The sequence below is a fragment of the Clupea harengus genome, chromosome 18 (genome assembly GCF_900700415.2).
Source record: "Clupea harengus chromosome 18, Ch_v2.0.2, whole genome shotgun sequence".
In the NCBI taxonomy this organism is placed as follows: domain Eukaryota; kingdom Metazoa; phylum Chordata; class Actinopteri; order Clupeiformes; family Clupeidae; genus Clupea; species Clupea harengus.
This window is the reverse complement of record NC_045169.1, coordinates 26,729,523-26,750,223: the sequence shown is the minus strand read 5'-3', so window position 1 is coordinate 26,750,223 and position 20,701 is coordinate 26,729,523. Positions and strand designations below refer to the sequence as shown.

General features: G+C 41.0%; 1 protein-coding gene across 1 annotated transcript; it reads right to left on the bottom strand.

The window, feature by feature from the left end:
• Positions 1-5,633: 5,633 nt before the first annotated feature.
• Positions 5,634-19,753, bottom strand: LOC105900798 (protein NLRC3-like). The gene is given in 10 exon segments (XM_031584772.2): positions 5,634-5,826; positions 6,293-7,337; positions 7,340-8,101; positions 8,233-8,428; positions 9,881-9,965; positions 10,917-11,039; positions 12,306-12,425; positions 13,443-13,565; positions 14,750-14,895; positions 19,643-19,753. Coding segments are annotated over 9 exon segments (2,697 nt in total). The 5' UTR covers positions 14,815-14,895; positions 19,643-19,753; the 3' UTR covers positions 5,634-5,648.
• Between the last annotated feature and the right edge of the window lie 948 nt (positions 19,754-20,701).

Here is a 20,701-nt window from a genome sequence, read left to right as displayed (position 1 = left end):
GTCTGATCTGCCTCTGTATGTCATTGTCGAATCATGTAACAGTCATTTAGTCAGCCTAAAGTTGTGCTTCAAATGGCCCCGCCCCTTCTGGGGCGATTTGGGGCGAAATGAAAATCGCCCCAGACCTCTCCCATTGACTCCCATGTTAAATCCATTTTTTTCACCAAACAGAGCTCTCAATGCATTCTCTATGGCTTCCGGGAGGGCTCGCCCCTCCATGTCGTGTCATAAGTAATTGACGTAAAAGCGTATAAGTACGTCATACAGCTTCGACAAAGGCATATTCTGTCGAGATGGCCAGTGCTCAGTGCAACAGCAGCAATTCAATTCTTTCTTTGAAAGAGACTCCTTTCGGTCGGAATAACAATGAAGACAAATTGGCAACAATACAATTAGGACTTCCTAGACCAAATATAACGATTAAACAGGTAGCTACAAAGAAGGGGAAATCCTACACCCGAGGATTTTCAAAGAATTGGTACCAAAGGAAATCGTGGCTAGCAGGCTGTGAAGTGGACACAGTCTTTTGCTATCCCTGCCTCCTTTTCCACCCCGAAGGCTCCATGACAGACAGCACTGCATGGACAACAACCGGAGTTAAGGACATGCACCATCTGTCCAAAAGGTAAAAAAAAACATGAGCAGGCGAAGCTACACATAGACAGTTGTCTGAAGTTCTGTGGTTTTGGGAGGGTGAACATTGCCACTCAACTGGATGAGGGATACAGGCTAGCAGTACGCCACCACAATGATGAGGTGAACAAGAACCGGCACATCTTAAACCGGGTCATCCAATGTGTCAAATTTTGTGGCGTTTTTGAGTTGGCCCTACGAGGCAAGGATGAAACGGAGGGCTCCACCAACCCTGGTATTTTTCTTGGATTGGTCGACTTGGTGGCACAGTTGGACGAAGTATTTGATGAGCATCTTAAAAATGCTACAGTTTTCAAGGGAACATCAAAGACGGTTCAAAACGAGCTACTTGAGTGTATGCTAGCGGTCGTGAGAGAACGCATTGTGGAGGAGGTCAAGTCGGCGAACTATGTCGCCGTTCAAGCAGACGAGACCACAGATGTTTCTACTCAGATACAGTTGGTGCTGGTGCTTAGGTACATCGACAGCAACCATGCAGTGCATGAACGCTTTTTTGAGTTTCTTCGCGTGGAGGATTCGACATCCACGACAATCACCAATGTGCTTTTGGAGAGACTTGACAGTCTTTTGTCCGACAACAAAGACAAACTCATCGTGCAAGCCTATGATGGAGCCAGTGTTATGAGGGGACAGAAGGCTGGTGTGCAGCAAAAGGTGCGTGAGCAGTTCAAGAATGCCCATTATGTGCATTGCTATGCACACCAGCTCAATTTAATCATGCAACAACCTACTTCTCACGTCAGGAAAGTGAAGATTTTTTTTTCCGAACTGAGCAGGATTGCAACCTTTTTTTCCAGGTCACCAAAAATAACGAGCTTTCTTGACCAGATTGTTGAGCAACGGCTGCCAAGAGCTTCAGCCACAAGGTGGAACTTTAACAGCAGAATCGTCAACACTGTGTATGAGAACCTAGACGACCTCGTTGAATGTTTTGAAACCATCAGGACATCAGCTTCATTTGACGAGCCCACGGTGAGAGAGGCATCTGGCTACGTGAGGATGCTACAGGATGAGGACTTCAATTTTTTCCAGTGCCTTTTTCATAAAATCATGCCCCACGTAGACATTCTGTACCTGCAACTCCAGAAGAAGGACATCGATGCAGTCTTCATCAGACAGGCCCTTCAGAGCTTCACATACAGTGTGCAGGCCATCAGGTAAGATTAAACCATATTATTCAATCAATCTCTGTGCAGAACTTTGTCATGGGGAATGTATGCATGAAAGGACACTACATTTGTGTTGAAGTACATTCTGCTCATCATATACAGCCAGTGATGTAGTCTAGTTTTCTTTATTGGCTATACTTTGCTGAACATCCTGGCTAGGTGAGACAGAAAGGTTAAGTTACCACAAGAGTTATGCATCTCTTAGATTTGGGTGCATTTCAAATATCAGACCATAACTTCACACACCAGGACAAATCAGACAAACCCCCATTCCAACACCAGACCAGAGCCATCAGGTCTGGTTCCTGGCCTTTTGTCTATGTTAAAAGCCATCCATCAGACATGGTTACTGGCCTTTTGTCTATGTTGAGAGCCATCAGACATGCTAATTGGCTTTTGTGTGTCTTGGAGCCAGAGCTATAAGACTTTGATTGTTGGGTTTTGTCTACAGCCACGGCAAAATGGTTGAAGCCGAACATATTAGCATCAATATGGCCCTACCTGGCTATAGTCCATGGTCTAGCTAGACCTCCCCTTTTGCCTAACATCCACCTCCTACCTTGACCTCCAGACACACCCACCCTCTCCCCTACACGTTGTCATTGTTGAATATGTTAATTTTACACGATTAAAACCTGTACATTTCTGTAATGTAGAAGAATTTCCTACAGTAGACTACATTACTGTATATTTAATCTAACAAACACACTATTGGTTTATTTGCCCTCAGGGACTCCCCTGAACAGCAACCGCAAGAAGCAACAGGAGCCACAAGACCAAGAAGGACCGCTTTGAAAAAAGAGGAGAAGCAGAAGCTGTCTGAAGAGGTCTGCAACACAATCCTGGATCACACCAAAGAAAGGTTCTCCTTCACTGACCACCTTGTGAGTGCTACCTTACTACAAGAAGATATGTTTGGAAAGTATTGTCACTCATTTCCTGAGGAGGCTCTGAATACCACTGTGAAGGCATACCCCAATTTGAACAAGGTAAAGCTCAAGACAGAACTTTCTCTCATCTATGAGAAATCTGACAGGTTCTCATGAGCTACAACCTCCAGGAGGCTTTCTCTGAGACTGTTGCTCTGTTGCAAATCCTCATAACTACTCCCATGACAACAGCTGAAGCTGAGAGATGTTTCTCAACCTTGAAGAGAATTAAGACATTCCTGCGAAATTCAATGGGCCAGGAACGTATGAATGCACTGGCCATGCTTTCCATGGAGAGGGAACTTGTCCTTAAAATGCCTGATTTCCACGAGAGAGTCATTGACCGCTTTGCCGCACTGAAAGAGAGACGGGCAAAGTTTCAGTACAAGTAATGTAGTCTGTCTGTCTATTTCACTCTTTCTCTCCCTCTCTGTCTGACTGTCTGTCTGTCTTTGAGATTGTTCACTCCATGCATGCTACTTGCACTATTTTCTATGCCATAACTTATTTTGCTTTTGTAAAGATTAGTCAATAAATATTGTTGGTTTTGACTTATGTTGCCCCCTTCTTTATGTTGTTACAGGACATATCATGTGTCCTGTTAAGCTATGTTACATCACACAACATTTTGGTAATGTGAATAATGAACAAGTGGGACAATTTATTGTGGCGCAACCTCACTTTTTCTTTTGAAGGCTCATGGATGCAACTTTTTTCCATAGCTTTCCACCTGTAACTTATGTAGCTAGAGGGGAAATCTTTCTGTTGTGTGCTGCCATCTACTGGACAAAAAGGTATTGCTGTATGAGTTAATCAGCTCACAACAAATAGATACAATTGTCCTGCTTAAGGTACTTACCGAGTGGGTCGCCTTAATCATTATCAAAAAAATTGCCCCCCCTGAAAAAAAATTCAGGAGCCGCCACTGGTGTTCAAGTGTGTGTGTGTGTGTGTGTGTGTGTGTGTGTATGTGTGTGTCTGTTTGTAAGTCTCTCTCTCTCTCTCTCTCTCTATCTCCCGCTCTGTGTAAGTGTATATGTGTGTATGTGTGTCTAAGTGTGTGCAAGTGTGTGTGTGTGTGTGTAAGTATGTGTGTGTGTGTGTGTGTGTGTTTGTAAGTGAGTGTGTGTTTGTGTAATGACTTTCTCATGAAGATGGACAAGGAGTGATACATAGATATGAAGTGTTCACTGCTGAATTAATAGTGACACATTACATGTGAAGAGCATGACAATTCACTATCACTGTCAGTATTTGGTCTTGTGATACTCACTCTAGTTTCTCCAGTTTACAGTTGGGATCCTCCAGAAGAGAAGAAAGATGCTTCACTCCTGAGTGTCCTGCTTTACTCCCATTCAGCTGCAGCTCTCTCATGTGTGAGGGGTTTGATCTCAGTGCTGATGCAAGTGAACTGAAGCCTTCTTTTGTAATACTGCAGTTTGCGAGGCTGTAGAGAGAAAAGGAATTTTGTTTTTCTGTATGTGTGTGTAAGTGTTTTGTAAGTGTGGGTGTATGTGCGTTTGTAAGTGTGTGTCTCTGTGTGTGTTTAAGTGTCTGTGTAAGTATGTGTGTGTGTGTGTGTGTGTGTGTGTGTTTGTAAGTGAGTGTTCAGGTGTGTGTATGTGTATATGTGTGTGTCTGTAAGTTTTTCTCTCTCTCTCTCTCTCTCTCTCTCTCTGTGTAAGTGTATATGTGTCTAAGTGTGTCTAAGTGTGTGCAAGTGTGTGTGTATGTATGTGTGTGTGTGTGTGTGTAATTACTTTTTCATGAAGATGGACAAGGAGTGATACATAGATATGAAGTGTTGAATTAATAGTGACCCATTACATGTGAAGAGCATGAAAATTCACTACCACTGTCAAATTCACTGATATTAACTCAGTATTTGGTCTTGTGATACTCACTCTAGTTTCTCCAGTTTACAGTTGGGATCCTCCAGAAGAGAAGAAAGATGATTCACTCCTGAGTCTCCTGCTTTATTCCCAGTCAGCCACAGCTCTCTGATGTGTGAGGGGTTTGATCTCAGTGCTGATGCAAGATAACTGAAGCCCTCTTCTGTAATACTGCAGTTTGAGAGGCTGTAGAGATAAAAGGAAAAAAAAAATGTCTATATGTTTGTGTGAGTGTTTGTAAGTGTGTGTGTGGGTGTATGTGTGTTTGTAAGTGTGTGTCTCTGTGTGTGTGTGTGTTTTTTTAAGTGTCTGTGTAAGTATGTGTGTGTGTGTGTGTTTGTAAGTGAGTGTGTGTTTCTGTAATGAGTTTGTCTTATGAAAATGGACAAGGAGAGAGAGATAGATATGAAGTGTTTAGTGCTCAATTAATAGTGACCCTTTACATGTGAAGAGCATGACAGTTCACCATCACTGTCAAATTCACTGATATTAACTCAGTATTTGGTCTTGTGATACTCACTCGAGTTTCTCCAGTTTACAGTTGGGATCCTCCAGAAGAGAGGAAAGATGCTTCACTCCTGAGTCTCCTGCTTTATTCCCACTTAGCCACAGCTCTCTGATGTGTGAGGGGTTTGATCTCAGTGCTGATGCAAGAGAACTGAAGCCTTCCTCTGTGATACTGCAGTCTGTCAGGCTGTAGAGAGAAGGAGAAAAAACATATTTAATATCCGTTTACTGTTAGCCTATCCATTCATAATAACACTTACCACAGTAGACAATGACTTAAGTCATAATTTCAGGAGTCTAAATATAAATATGATGCTCTTGACATTTTATATCCATCTGCGCAAGACAACTTCTGAAGTTCGTTCAGTGAGCTTTTATCATAGAAATCTTCAAGTCTATAAATGTCTGTAACAATGGGGATATTTGATCAAGAAATTTAAATATACAAAATGTCTCCAAAAACTCATTACTAGGGAATACTGAAGAATCACAATGTCTTACCTGAATCTCTCCAGTTCACAGTTTGGGTTCTCCAGTCCACTACAGAGTTCTTGGATCCCAAACTCTCCAATATTGTTGTCACTGAGATCCACATTTTTAAGTTTTGAAGATGGTTTGCTAAGGATACATGCCAGTGCTGTACAGCTCCTTTCAGTGAGCCCACAGCTATTGAGCCTTAAGGGGAAAACAGCCACCAGTGACTATAAGCTCAATCAAAAGGACAATGCTGCTGTCTGTATATTAGTGTTGTGCTTCTAAACCAATTCAAAAATCAGACGAAATGTTTCTCCACATATCAGAATTGAAAATGGACAATCAATCAATAGAGGAGTTGTGAAAAGCTGTGGGATCAAAACAGTTCTCAGGGCAACTTTAATGGGAAAATGTAATTAAATTGCAACAAAAGCCCATTTCATTCAAACTTAAGTCACATTATACCCTATGCCAATAGTGAGAAAATCCACCCCCTCTAGTCAATCACATGTTTATTTGCATTAGAAGATTTTATACGAATTTGAAGTGTTTCTAGTCAGGCTTTATTATTCGAATGGTCAAAATGTGCATTCAAAAGTTAGATGGAAACACAGCTAGAGTCATTAACCCCTCCTATCTTGAGAATACAGACTGTCATCATACTTACTGAGCCTTTTTAGATTCCTCCACTACTGGCTGTAGCCTTAGGAAACCTTCATCAGATCTGATGTACTTCTTCAAGTCAAACACATCCAGCTTCTGTTCTGATGTCAGCAGCACAAACACTAGAGCTGACCACTGGGCAGGTGAGAGTTTAGCTCCAGAAAGTGTCCCAGTACTCAGCAACCTCTGGACCTCTTCCACTAAGGAGTGATCATTGAGTTCATTCAGACAGTGGAAGAGGTTGATGACCCTTTCTGATGAAGGAACCTCCCTGATCTTTTCCTTAATGTAACTGATTGTTTCTTCATTGCCCATCAGATTTCGTCCTCTCTGTAGTAGGCCATGCAGGAGAGTCTGGTTAGACTCCAGAGAGAGGCCAAGAAGGAAACGGAGGAATAGGTCAAAGCGTCCATCTTCATGCTCCAAAGCTTTGTCCACGGCACTCTTGTGTAAGATGATCATGGATTCCTCCATTGAAGGAGACATATTCAATATCCTTTTCCAAAGATTAATGGATTTTTCAGGAGCTTGGTGTCTGGATATTATGTCTTTCCCTTTAACTGCCATCATCAAAAAAACATACAAAGCTGCAAGATATTCCTGGACACTTAAATGTACGAAGCAGAAAACCTTTCCTTGATAAAGCCCTGATTCTTCTTGAAAGATCTGGGAGCAGATGCCAGAATATACTGCTGCCTCTCTGACATCAATGCCAGACTCTCTCAGGTCTTCTTCATGAAAAATCAGATTACCCTTCTCTAACTGTTCATATGCCAACTTTCCAAGACCAAGGATAACTTTCTGGTTCCACTGTGGATCAAGGTCATGCACATTTTCAAACTTTAGGCTCCTCTGTTTGGTTTGAAAGATAAGGAAATAGGTATACATCTCTGTCAAAGTCTTTGGAATCTGTCCACCTCCTGAAGAGCCAAGAATTACCCCAAGAACAGTAGCAGCAATCCAGCAGAACACTGGTATGTGGCACATAATGTGGAGGCTCCTTGATAATTTGATGTGAGAGATGACTTCGCTGGCAAGATTCTGATCCTCTTCCTGAAGTACTCCTCCTTCTGTGGGTCATCGAACCCTTGTACCTCTGTGACCCGGTCAACACACTCAGGAGGGATTTTATTGGCTGCTGCTGGTCGAGAGGTAATCCAAAGTAAAGCAGAGGGGAGCAGATTACCCTTGATGACATTTGTCAGGAGTACGTCCAATGAGGTGATCTCTGTCACATCAGTCAAACTTTCATTTTTCTGAAAGTCTAGTTGGAGTCGACATTCATCCAGACCATCACAGATGAACAACACTTTGTACTTCCCTTGGCTGGGAAACGTTGACTGCTTTATTTCTGTGAAGAAGTGGTGGAGGAGATCCATCAAAGAGAGCTGTTTTTCTCTCATGAGGTTGAGCTCCCTAAACAGTAATGGAAATATGAAGTGGATATCCTGGTTTTCTTTTCCCTCTGCCCAGTCCAGGATGAACTTCTGAACTGAGACACTTTTACCAATGCCAGCAACTCCTTTTGTGACGACACTTCTGATTGGTGTGTCTTGGCCAGGTAAGTGTTTAAAGATGTCACTGCATTTGATTGATGTCTCCTGTCCAGCTGGTCTCTTGGATCTTGACTCAATCTGTCTGACTTCATGCTCTTCATTTATTTTTCCACTTCCTCCCTCTGTGATGTAGACCTCTGTGTAGACCTTGTCTAGAAGAGCAGAGCTTCCTTGCTTGGGTATTCCTTCAAACACACTCTGGTACTTGTTCTTGAGATTTATTTTCAGCTCAGTCTGACAAACTACATCCAGCTCATCTATTTCACAAAATATTAAAACATAATAATGTTTTGTAAACCACTGACACCAAAATGTAATAATTACTTTGTTGCTAATGCAGTTTATTGATGCAAATAAATACAAATGCAAGAGAAGGAAGAATTCTTACCTTGTTGCAGTTTGTCAGCGAGATCTTGCTGCTCCATATTCCTAAGGAAGTGCAGTGCCATCTTCAGAGCCGCTTCTCTGACATCACTCTCATCCTCCTCTTTTCTATCAAAGTTTTCTTGGTAATCTGGACTCAGCATCCTCTTGAATGTCTTCAGCTCATTCTTCACAAAGGTGTTGATCTTCTCCTCTAACACCTAAAGTACAAATATTTTAAAAAGGTGCCCTAATACTTATTTTACAACTCCTTCATAAGCTCTAATGTGTATAAGTTTATGATGACCTAATGTCAGAAATATTAAAATGACAAAATATGTACAATGTAAGAAACCACATTGTATTGACTAATAAGCATTTTAGAACTAATTCATAAGCACTGAATAATGTCTTTTTTAAGACCTTATATCAGTAATCATAAACAAACAAAATGTTTATAATGGAAGAAATTACACTGTATTGACTTAGGGAAAAATATGACAGCAAGAACTACTCATGTTATGGGTTTATCATAGTACACAGTTAATCATCACACATAGTTTATTCATGACACTACTCATGTTATGGGTTTATCATAGTACACAGTTAATCATCACAGAGAATGTATCCGTGACATGAGCATCGTTTGTGTCAATATGTTTTTTATGTTATGGAAGATGTTATGTCACCTAGTGAATACTGACATACGCTCTTCACAAACACATGTGTTGCTTTTTAAACATGTGTTTATGAAAGTGATTTAAAATCTTCATTTAGTTGCCCTTCAACTAAAGTGTCATTGTGAAAAGTATCAATATGCTACTAAATGATACTCAGCATGATCAATTATACAACACTGCTCTTTTGTAGTGTTGCTACAATGTTAGAAGGCATCTGTAGAAAAGGGATGCAGCTTTTCACTTAGTTCACTCTTCACTGGGATTGATCTAGGCTATGATGTAGCAGTAGCCATTACTGTGAGATAAGTCTGCTTTAACTGCTGTTTCTACTCTAGAGATTGACTTGTAGTAGAGACATGATGTAGCAGTAGCCATTGGGTTTACTGTGAGATAAGTCTGCTTTAACTGCTGCTTCTACTCTACAGATTGACTTGTAGTAGAGACATGCTGCCTGAATGTACAGGCCTGATTCTAGTCAGGTGAATCCTGGGAGGAAGTAATGAGATTTAAAAGCATTACAAGGCAGTACATGTGCATGAAGTCCATCAATAATATAGAATATTTAAAATAATCTAAGCAAATAACTTTTGGAGAAAATGGCTTAGCCCTTCTGATAGGGAAAGGATAAGGAGCCTTATGTGAACCATGACTATACAATAAGTGCTCTGTGAAATTAACACAAGGATTATTATCCTTATTGCTGAGTATGTATGTGTTTGCTGCATATGAACTGTATTCATTATCATTATTGATGAGTATGTCTGTGTTTGCTGCAGATAAACTGTATTCATTATCATTATTTAAAGAGTATGTGCTGCATATGAACTGTATTATTTCCCCCAGCATGCTCTCTTGTGTGTACTTGTCTCTATTCCTGTGAACTAACAGCTACAGTCCTACACATCCACTGCAATCTGAAATTCCCCATCACTTTAGTTATGATCAGCATTGTCAACTCTGGGCATATTCAGTATAGCAGTACTGCATCCAAACCTGGAATATGTGTTTCAGGTCCTCCTGTTGAGACTTGGTAAACGGGTCACTGACAGCATCTGGGTCCCATTCCTGCATCTGGCCCCTGTGTATAAAGCATTGAGTGGATAACAGCATTAAAGCCTGAAAGTGGGATACATTAGGTGCACAACAAGCCCCATGTTAATTCAGTGCTGCTGTGTATGGTGTCTTGTTCAAAAATGTAATTGTCTCTCAACATTCTCTGTGCTGATTCATTTAACCCTAGAATCCATAATGTTCTATGGAGTTGGCTCATTCTACACAACACAATAACAGGCGTGTATCTACACAACACATTAACAGGCGTGTATCTACAGAACACATTTACAGGCCTGTATCTACAGTCGGGATCCCACACTTCCACACATGGTCAGGAGGAGTCGGGATCACACACACACACATGGTCAGGAGGAGTCGGGATTACACACTTCCACACATGGTCAGGAGGAGATGGGATCACACACACACACATGGTCAGGAGGAGTCGGGATCACACACACACTCACACTTCCACACATGGTCAGGAGGAGTCGGGATCGAAATAGCAACCTTCAGACTGAACGACTCCTCTACCTCCTGAACCACTGTCTCCTCTTGTCCCAACCTTCAGAATGAACGACCCCTCTACCTCCTGAACCACTGTCTCCCCTTGTCACCCTCTCGTCTCTTTGAATAAAAGCGTCTTCTAAATGAATAACTGTGATGTGCGTTTGGAACTGTTATCTAAATATGTTATCAACTAAACATTAATTGTCTTCTACTTTCACTGGAAAAACAAAAGAATTTTTAGCACACACCAGGCTATTACCTTAAAGCAGTTTGAGCTTATTTCACTTATTCATGAAAGTGAAAAGAAGGAATAGCAATCAATGTGAAAGAATATCCTTTTTTAGGAGGGAATTGGATTTGACAGCATTGAGCTGGTCTGCTGTGTTAGACTGGCTATGACCTATTTTCTCTTGATCCTCTAAATTCACTCCTTTATTACATCATGCTGTAAGATGTGATCATTTACCTTTTCACCCCTCTAGTCATTGATCCACCTTGGAAGTTGATGCGGCGATGTTCTGAATGGTCACTCTTCATGGACACACAAGTGAGCGCAGGTGATGGAGGTCTCTCCTGATGGATGAGGCTCCTGTATAGAACATTATGAATTCACACAGTGTATATCAAATGTGTGTTTCAAATGTGTGTTTCAAATGTGTGTTCCTGTGCTCAGTCCACTTTCCAAGGTTTACCTGAACTATATGTCTCTTTGGATAAAAGCGTCTCCTAAATTAGTAATTGTGTTGTGCGTTTGGAACTGTTATCTAAACATATTATCTCAACTAAACATGAATTATCTTCTATAGGCCAGGCAAATTAACCTATTTTGGAGCCAAAACTGATTCATTTAACCCTAGAATCCATAATGTTCAATGGAATTGGCACATTCTACACAACACATTTCCAGGCGTGTATCTACACAACACATTTCCAGGCGTGTATCTACACAACACATTTCCAGGCGTGTATCTAAACAACACATTTCCAGGTGTGTATCTACACAACACATTTTCAGGCGTGCATCTACACAACACATTTCCAGGTGTGTATCTACACAACACATTTACAGGCGTGTATCTACACAACACATTTACAGGCGTGTATCTACACAACACATTTACAGGTGTGTATCTACACAACACATTTTCAGGCGTGTATCTACACAACACATTTACAGGCGTGTATCTACACAACACATTTACAGGCGTGTATCTACACAACACATTTACAGGCGTGTATCTACACAACACATTTTCAGGCGTGTATCTACACAACACATTTACAGGCGTGTATCTACACAACACATTTCCAGGCGTGTATCTACACAACACATTTACAGGCGTGTATCTACACAACACATTTACAGGCGTGTATCTACACAACACATTTACAGGCGTGTATCTACACAACACATGTACAGGCGTGTATCTACACAACACATTTACAGGCGTGTATCTACACAACACATTCACAGGCCTGTATCTACACAACACATTTACAGGTGTGTATCTACACAACACATTTACAGGCGTGTATCTACACAACACATTTACAGGCGTGTATCTACACAGGCGTTGGGAGAATTGTCTCATTGAGTTTCTACTCAACAACCTTACTGGCTGTTATTATGGTTATGAGGACAACATGTGTTATATTTCGTTCCTAGCAAAAGGCAAGGGGTGTCTGATAGGCTTATATTGTATAATTCTTGCCTTTGCCCCTCTATCCAGTGTCCAAGTACTTCTCTGATACAGCAAACAAGACCCAGCTTAGGTCATCAACATGAGTGTAAATGAAGAACGCCTTTTCTGTAGTGTGAATGAGCCATCATACATGTTTATTTGATTGGATTTACCTTGATGCATCAGTGAAATCTGCATTCTGGAAGTCGATAAAGCGATCCACTGACCGGTCACTCTTCATGGACACACAAGTGGGCGCAGGTGATGGAGGTCTCCCCTGATGGATGAGGCTCCTGTATAGAACATTATGAATTCACACAGTTTATCTCACATGTGTGTTCCAATGCTCAGTTAGAAAGAGAAAGGGATCACCATATGTTCACTTTCCAGGGAGAACAGCCTAGCTGAACTGTATGGACAGCATATATATGGGACTTTTGGACTCGTAAGAGGTACAGGTTAATGCCTCACCCACCTACCCATCCACACACTCAAACACACCTTTACCCATCCACACATTTACCCATCCACACACTCACACAAACCTACGCATCCACACACTCACACACACCTACCCATCCACACACACCTACCCATCCACACCTCTACCCATCTACACACACTCACACACACCTACCCATCCACACACCTACCCATCCACACACTCACACACACCTACCCATCCACACACTCACACACACCTACCCATCCACACACACCTACCCATCCACACCTCTACCCATCTACACACGTCCTACCCATCCACACACCTCACATTCCTACCCATACACATCTACCAGCAGAGGCTACCATGCAAAGTGCCAACCTGCACCTGGGGTTGGGGTTGGGGGTTCAGTTTCATGCTCAATACCTCCTGAACCTCTGTCTCCCCTTGTCCCAACCTTCAGACTGAACGACTCCTCTACCTCCTGAACCACTGTCTCCCCTTGTCACCCTGTCGTCTCTTTGAATAAAAGTGTCTCCTAAATGAATAACTGTGATGTGCGTTTGGAACTGTTATCTAAATATGTTATCAACTAAACATTAATTGTCTTCTACTTTCACTGGAGTAACAAAAGAATCCATGAGCACACACCAGGCTATTACCTTAAAGCAGTTTGAGCTTATTTCACTTATTCATGAAAGTGAAAAGAAGAAATAATGATCAATGTGAAAGAATTTCCTTTTTTAGGAGGGAATTGGATTTGACAGCATTGAGCTGGTCTGCTGTGTTAGTCTATGACCTCTTTTCTCTTGATCCTCTAAATTCACTCCTTTATTACATCATGCTGTAAGATGAGATAATTTACCTTTTCACCCCTCTAGTCATTGATCCACCTTGGAAGTTGATGCGGCGATGTTCTGACATGTCACTCTTCATGGACACACAAGTGAGCGCAGGTGATGGAGGTCTCTCCTGATGGATGAGGCTCCTGTATAGAACATTATGAATTCACACAGTGTATATCAAATGTGTGTTTCAAATGAGTGTTTCAAATGTGTGTTTCAAATGTGTGTTCCTGTGCTCAGTCCACTTTCCAAGGTTTACCTGAACTATATGTCTCTTTGGATAAAAGCGTCTCCTAAATGAGTAATTGTGTTGTGCGTTTGGAACTGTTATCTAAACATATTATCTCAACTAAACATGAATTATCTTCTATAGGCCAGGCAAATTAACCTATTTTGGAGCCAAAACTGATTCATTTAACCCTAGAATCCATAATGTTCAATGGAATTGGCACATTCTACACAACACATTTCCAGGCGTGTTGCAAGGACATATTCAATAAGTATGACTCTCACGTGCATATTTAAATTAATTAAAAAAAAAAAAAAACTTGTAATACAAAAAACTGTACTTTTCATGTATACTTTTACTATGTAAAATTTTATTGTGGTAGGAGTAAAGGAAACAAATTAAGCCTTTTTGGGTGTATTTTGGGCATATTCGATTAGTGTATAGCTCATTTGCATATCAAAATTCATTTTCAAAGAAACTTGTAATACAATATTTTGTACTTTTCATGGGTACTTTCATTGTGTAAAGTTTTATTTTGATAGGAGTAAAGGAAAAAAATACATTTTTGAGGTGTATTTTTGCCATGCGTTATTAGCACACATCTCAGATTGATGAAAATTAAACATATTTCATCAACTAGGATTTCTTAGGACTTTTAGTATGTTGTTCTGGACACCTCATAGAAATGATCTATGCTGAAAAAAAATATTTTACAATTAGTCTGTCGTAAAACGCTATTTTGCCTGGACTGCTATTGTCCTGGAAAAACAAAAGAATCCATGAGCACAAATCATGCTATTATCTGAAAGCAGTTTGAGTTCTGTCATCTTAATGAAATGTCTCTACCGGTAATTAGTTAGCCTTGTGCCTGGGAGCAGACTTTAAAGTGAGCAGGCTTAGTGTTGTAAGTTCTACTGAAAAGAGGTGAACCCAAGATGCCCTGTATCTATTATGACTATTCAGCGTTTAGAGTTTACACCCGCACACACACACACACACACACACACACACACACACAGACACACACACACACACACTCACACACACACACCCACACATGTCTTCAAATGAATATCACTGCAGTTGTATCAAAGTTACCTTGAAGAGGATTCCTTCACCTTCCGTCCTTCTGAAAGACTTGTTTTGGCTGCTGTTTCCTCCATCCTTACGGGAGGGCTGGTATCGTAATCCCCTCACTGTTGATCATCTAATCTGGCATCATTCATCATCTCAGACCAGGCGTACTGAAGAAGAAGGTACCAGAGTAAAGGGTTTGGTGAGATTTTCATCTTTCTCCATCCAGTAGCATTAGCAGTATTAGCAGTAGCATACAGTTTCAATACATTAGCATTCTTATAACTTCCACATGCATTCATATACTATGTTTATGTGAAAAAGGCTTATAACTTCCACATGCATTCATATACTATGTTTATGTGAAAAAGTGGCCTAAAGCTCAGAAGCAGTTGTAGCTCAAACTGGACAGTCTTGAGGCTGTATACTAATACTCTTCAGACCCTTCAACTTTACCTACACTGGTAACTGTAATAAACCACCACCCACTCTTCAGACCCTTCAACTTTGCCTACACTGGTAACTGTTAGACACCACCCACTCTTCAGACCCTTCAACTTTGCCTACACTGGTAACTGTAATAAACCACCACCCACTCTTCAGACCCTTCAACTACATTGGTAACTGGTATACTAGGGCTGGGCGGTATGACGGTATATACCGTGCAACGGTAGAAATGTGTCTACCTGGAGAGATTTGGCCATACCGTTTCAACCACGGTATACTCTTATTGTGAAATCCAATCGATTTATTTTTAGATAATGACCTCCGAACTATACATCATCCCTCTTATTATACAGTAACTCGCCAAAACGATAGCCATTCCTCCAAAAATACCTCTTTAACGATGTTGTTGCCGTTTTGTGATTTCTGGTGAGAAAAAATAGTTCTTCAGGCAAATAGAACTCTAAAGTTTCAGGTGTTGCGTAGCAACCCATTACTTCCCGTTACGTTAAATGACCGGACTACTTGCGGAATAATATGAAAGATGGTCAGCGGTCATTACATTTTCGCAGCAGTGAAAATAAAGACATTACAGACCTGCGAATGTTGGGGTTTTTAAGCACATAACCTGTGGACTGTCATGCCTACTTGTTGAGTAATCCTCGACTGTTGGGAAAGATTCAATATACTGAAAAATATGGACTGAAAAGTGTCTAGTGTAGGCATTTATTTGCAGATTCTGTTCCATTTTTCTCAATGATGGTCAAATATTAGTAGTTAAAGATGCACTATTTCGATAGTTTAGATTTCTTTTCAGTATTTCAAAGTGAATGAGCTGTGAGAGCACAAGAACAGTGACCGTCTAGCAGCGATTATCATAGACATATACATGTATTTATGTCAACGGCGATTACGGCAAAACCAACGAGAATCTAAGTAACATGGAGACAAAACCTTTTTTGGTACTCTACGTAGATCATAAACCCTTGAATATAAAAACGACTCAGTGAAATCGGTTGAGAAATATAAACGCTATAGTGCTTTTTATCCAGAAAAACCGCAGCTCCATCATTTACTTGCGTCTGTTTACAGGCCAGTCATCACCTCATCATCACGTTAGCACGTCGCAGCAACGGGCTGAGGCGGTCAATGGAGCGTCTATGTATATATGTCTATGTGTCATGGCCAACTTCTTAATTTTCTTATTTTAATATGTGGCCATATAAAAAAAATATCTCAACATTATTGCGTTAACATATGGACACACATTGAAAAGAAAGTTTTAACACTTGAGTTATCTTCTGAAAGTACATTAAAGAACCACTGAAACATAAGCACTGGACTAAATGCCAAAGAAAGATTTTTCCTTTTTTTTTTTTTTACATACACTTTGCTTTAATTTTACTATTTAAAGATTCAATTGATACTGGCCACTATTGGTTGGGCCAATAGCCTATTGAGGCAGTATAACACCTTAGTGTTCTTAAGGGTCAATAAATAAATGTCTGTGGACACATTTCGCCACCGCTGAAGTGTCCTCTTTTTCAAAAACCCAAATCTGGTCACCCGACGTAAAATAAACCGTGATATATACCGTAACCGTGATATCAAATTACAAATACCGTGATAGAAGATTTTGGTCATATCACCCACCCCTAATTTGTCCCAAACATTTAATATCTGATATGTTGTTACTGCATACTTGTGGTAGTCTCTGTTAAGTGTATACCTCTGTATATCTCTGATGTTTCCATGTTCAGTCAGTTATGAGAAGTTAAGCCAGTTGCAGATGACCAACGGAAACTCATCAGAAAGAAAAGCTCTTACCCAGTCCTTCGACAGAAACACTTGCCTGATGTTTCTATAGTTTGTTAACTTGCCTGCAACCCTGAACACCTCACCTACATGTAGCCTTACTCAGAACTTGCTGGCAACAACTGACAGTAAAGATCAGGGCAATTTACTATGAAAAAATGTCAAAAATGGTTGTTTCTTAAATATCAGCCGTATGCTCATGCTTCCTTTGAAATAATCCATGTCTCACACTGCAGGCCTTTCATCCGTACCCATCTCAGTCATAAATTGCCGTGGGGTACCGACTGAAACTGAGTTTTGAGATTTTATATCATTGAGTTTGAATTTCAAAGACTGCCTGAATGCTGCCATGTGTGCACAAACCTGTGGACACCCTTTCCATCTTTAAATCCAGACTAAAGACTTTCCTCTTAAGTGCATCCCATAGTCATGATTAATACATCATAACCCGGCACCTGTCGCAACATACTTCATACTTCTTGTGAGCCATGTTGTTGTGTTTAGCAGCAGTGGGCTACAGACAGCCATGTTGTTGTGTTTAGCAGCAGTGGGCGACAGACAGCCATGTTGTTGTGTTTAGCAGCAGTGGGCGACAGACAGCCATGTTGTTGTGTTTAGCAGCAGTGGGCTACAGACAGCCATGTTGTTGTGTTTAGCAGCAGTGGGCTACAGACAGCCATGTTGTTGTGTTTAGCAGCAGTGGGCTAAAGACAGCCATGTTGTTGTGTTTAGCAGCAGTGGGCTACAGACAGCCATGTTGTTGTGTTTAGCAGCAGTGGGCTACAGACAGCCATGTTGTTGTGTTTAGCAGCAGTGGGCTACAGACAGCCATGTTGTTGTGTTTAGCAGCAGTGGGCTAAAGACAGCCATGTTGTTGTGTTTAGCAGCAGTGGGCTACAGACAGCCATGTTGTTGTGTTTAGCAGCAGTGGGCTACAGACAGCCATGTTGTTGTGTTTAGGAGGGCCTATAAAGATCCCGGGTACAGCATGCGGTGTGTGTTGCAGCTGTCGCCACTCAGTTGTGCCCTGTTGTTGGATAGTGCCACCCTTGCCATCCTTGTATAACTAAAATTATCATGTACTATGCCAATCAACCATAACTAAACATAACTCATCAAAACTAAACATAAACTAAATTCCCATAAACTGATACAATATCAATACAGTGATAAATATTGCGGAAAATACGATTAATCTGACTCCAGTACATATTAAATGACCTACAATATTACCAAACAGTTTATACGCCAATTGTGAGGTCTTAATTAATGTAATGGCATGGCACACGAGGAGTTATATGAATGGTTAATGTACAGTTCATTAATACAATTAACTGAATGTACTATATAACCCAAATGAATAAGTACAACTGTAAATGATAGCAAGTTAATACATTCAGTATGTTGGATGCCAATTAGAACAGATTCCCTTAAATGACCAAATAAACCTGAATACATGAGATAGAAAATAACACCTGAGATGAACGGGTGAGAGAAAAGGTGAAGGAGAGTCAGACAGACAGAGTGATAGAATAAGAGTGGAGGGGAAGAGAGGAGAGACAGACAGAGTGATAGAATAAGAGTGGAGGGGAAGAGAGGATCAGACAGACAAACAGAGTGATAGAATAAGAGTGGAGGGGAAGAGAGGATCAGACAGACAGACAGAGTGATAGAATAAGAGTGGAGGGGATGAGAGGATCAGACAGACAGACAGACAGAGTGATATAATAAGAGTGGAGGGGAAGAGAGGATCAGACAGACAGACAGACAGAGTGATAGAATAAGAGTGGAGGGGAAGAGAGGATCAGACAGAGTGATAGAATAAGAGAGGAGGGGACGACAGGATCAGACAGACAGAGTGATAGAATAAGAAAAGAGCGGAAGAGAGGATCTCCACACTCAAAGACAGGAAAGGAGAAGCAGCAGCAGAAAGAGCAGAAGAAGAAGAGAGCAGAGTGAAGAGGAAACCAACCCAAACACTCAACACACATATAACCCTAGAGCAGAGTGAAGAGGAAACCAGCCCAAACACTCAACACACATATAACCCTAGAGCTGAGCGAAGACGAAACCAGCCCAAACACTCTAAAGTGGTTTTGCACCTCTATGCATTTGACACCAACCAATCCTTTAACGTCACCATCTGTCCTTGATGCCCTAAGATAACATTCTCCCCCCCACCAACCCTGGTCATCTGGGTATGCCCAGGCAGAGGTTACAATGGGCTAATCAAATTACACAGCTATAGCAGGTACTTGAGATTGCAAAGACATCATGATCAGACTACTGCCCATATAATAAGGATCAATTCAAGACCAAACATGAATATGTTACATTCATTTCATTACTGCCCAGCATGTAAATAACTTCCACCATCATTATAGATTTCTGATTCATTCAAAGTCAAAGTCAAAGTATTCAAAGTTCATTCTGTTAAGTTGTTCTAAAATACTGGAATGCTCTCTCCCCATTTTATCCACTATTCATTTGGTATGGATTATGTATAAACCATCTTCATATGTAGCCTGCGTGTACATTTTCCACATGTATGGTAGCATGCATGCCTAAAAGTCAAAGCACAACTTTCAAACACGTAGACTATAAGACAACTCCTGAAAACACAACATATTATTTTAGCAGAATAGAATAGCAAGAGACCTGTTTACTATGCCGCCATTTTGTTAGCGATACGTCCCGTGGGGAAACCAGCTTTTCTAAATAAATCAATCACAGCAAGGATGTGTACACACATCAGAACATGTTTCTCAGGATTAGACTCACATGTTTCTATCAAACATAAACAAGCTTAAGGTTTTCAAACTGAGTTTAGTTAAAAGTAGATAGCTTCTTCCTCCTGTTAAAATGGAGTCTGTAAAGTGAACGTTGACTATTTCTGCCCTTCCTCTTATGTCAGACCCTTAAGGAGGAGCCCAGAGTGTCGAAGGTGTAAAACTTTATTGACATGGCGGGCAACGCTGAGCAAAGTCCAAGAACAAAGTTGAAGTCACGCCTTTAAATTTAACTCATTCCTGTCTGTCTGCATGAGAAGCTGTTTCACACAGCAAACATTGCTAGTGCTGATATACAGATAGATACATGGGCAGTGGTGGGCATTGCTAGTTCTGATATACAGATAGATACATGGGCAGTGGTGGGCATTGCTAGTGCTGATATACAGATAGATACATGGGCAGTGGTGGGAGTTCCTGCATAATAAAAGCTGCATGGAGATCAATTCTGTGTTCAACACTTCTCCATTGACAGTATGGGACAGTACTATCAGAGTTTCATTGCACACATTATAGCTGACAACCAATCTGAGAGGGGTGGGGGTATCACTGAGAAAAAGACATGGTCCTTACTGCTCTCTCCATAGCCACTCCTTGCCTGAAAGTCTTCTGAAAAGCAGTAAAGACCACGGAAGACCATGGAGACCATAATAGGCACGTGTATTTTTCTGTAAAGGCAACACATCTCCTTTTGTCTGTGAAACATCCTCAAAATCTACACCTGAATGAACGCGGTGAAAAAAAAATAATAGCGGGACTCCAACCTCAGAGATACGTCACACGCAGCGCCATCTAGTGGAGAGAGGATAGTATAGTCACACGCAGTGCCATCTAGTGGAGAGAGGATAGTATAGTCACACGCAGTGCCATCTAGTGGAGAGAGGATAGTATAGTCACACGCAGCACCATCTAGTCGAGAGAGGATAGT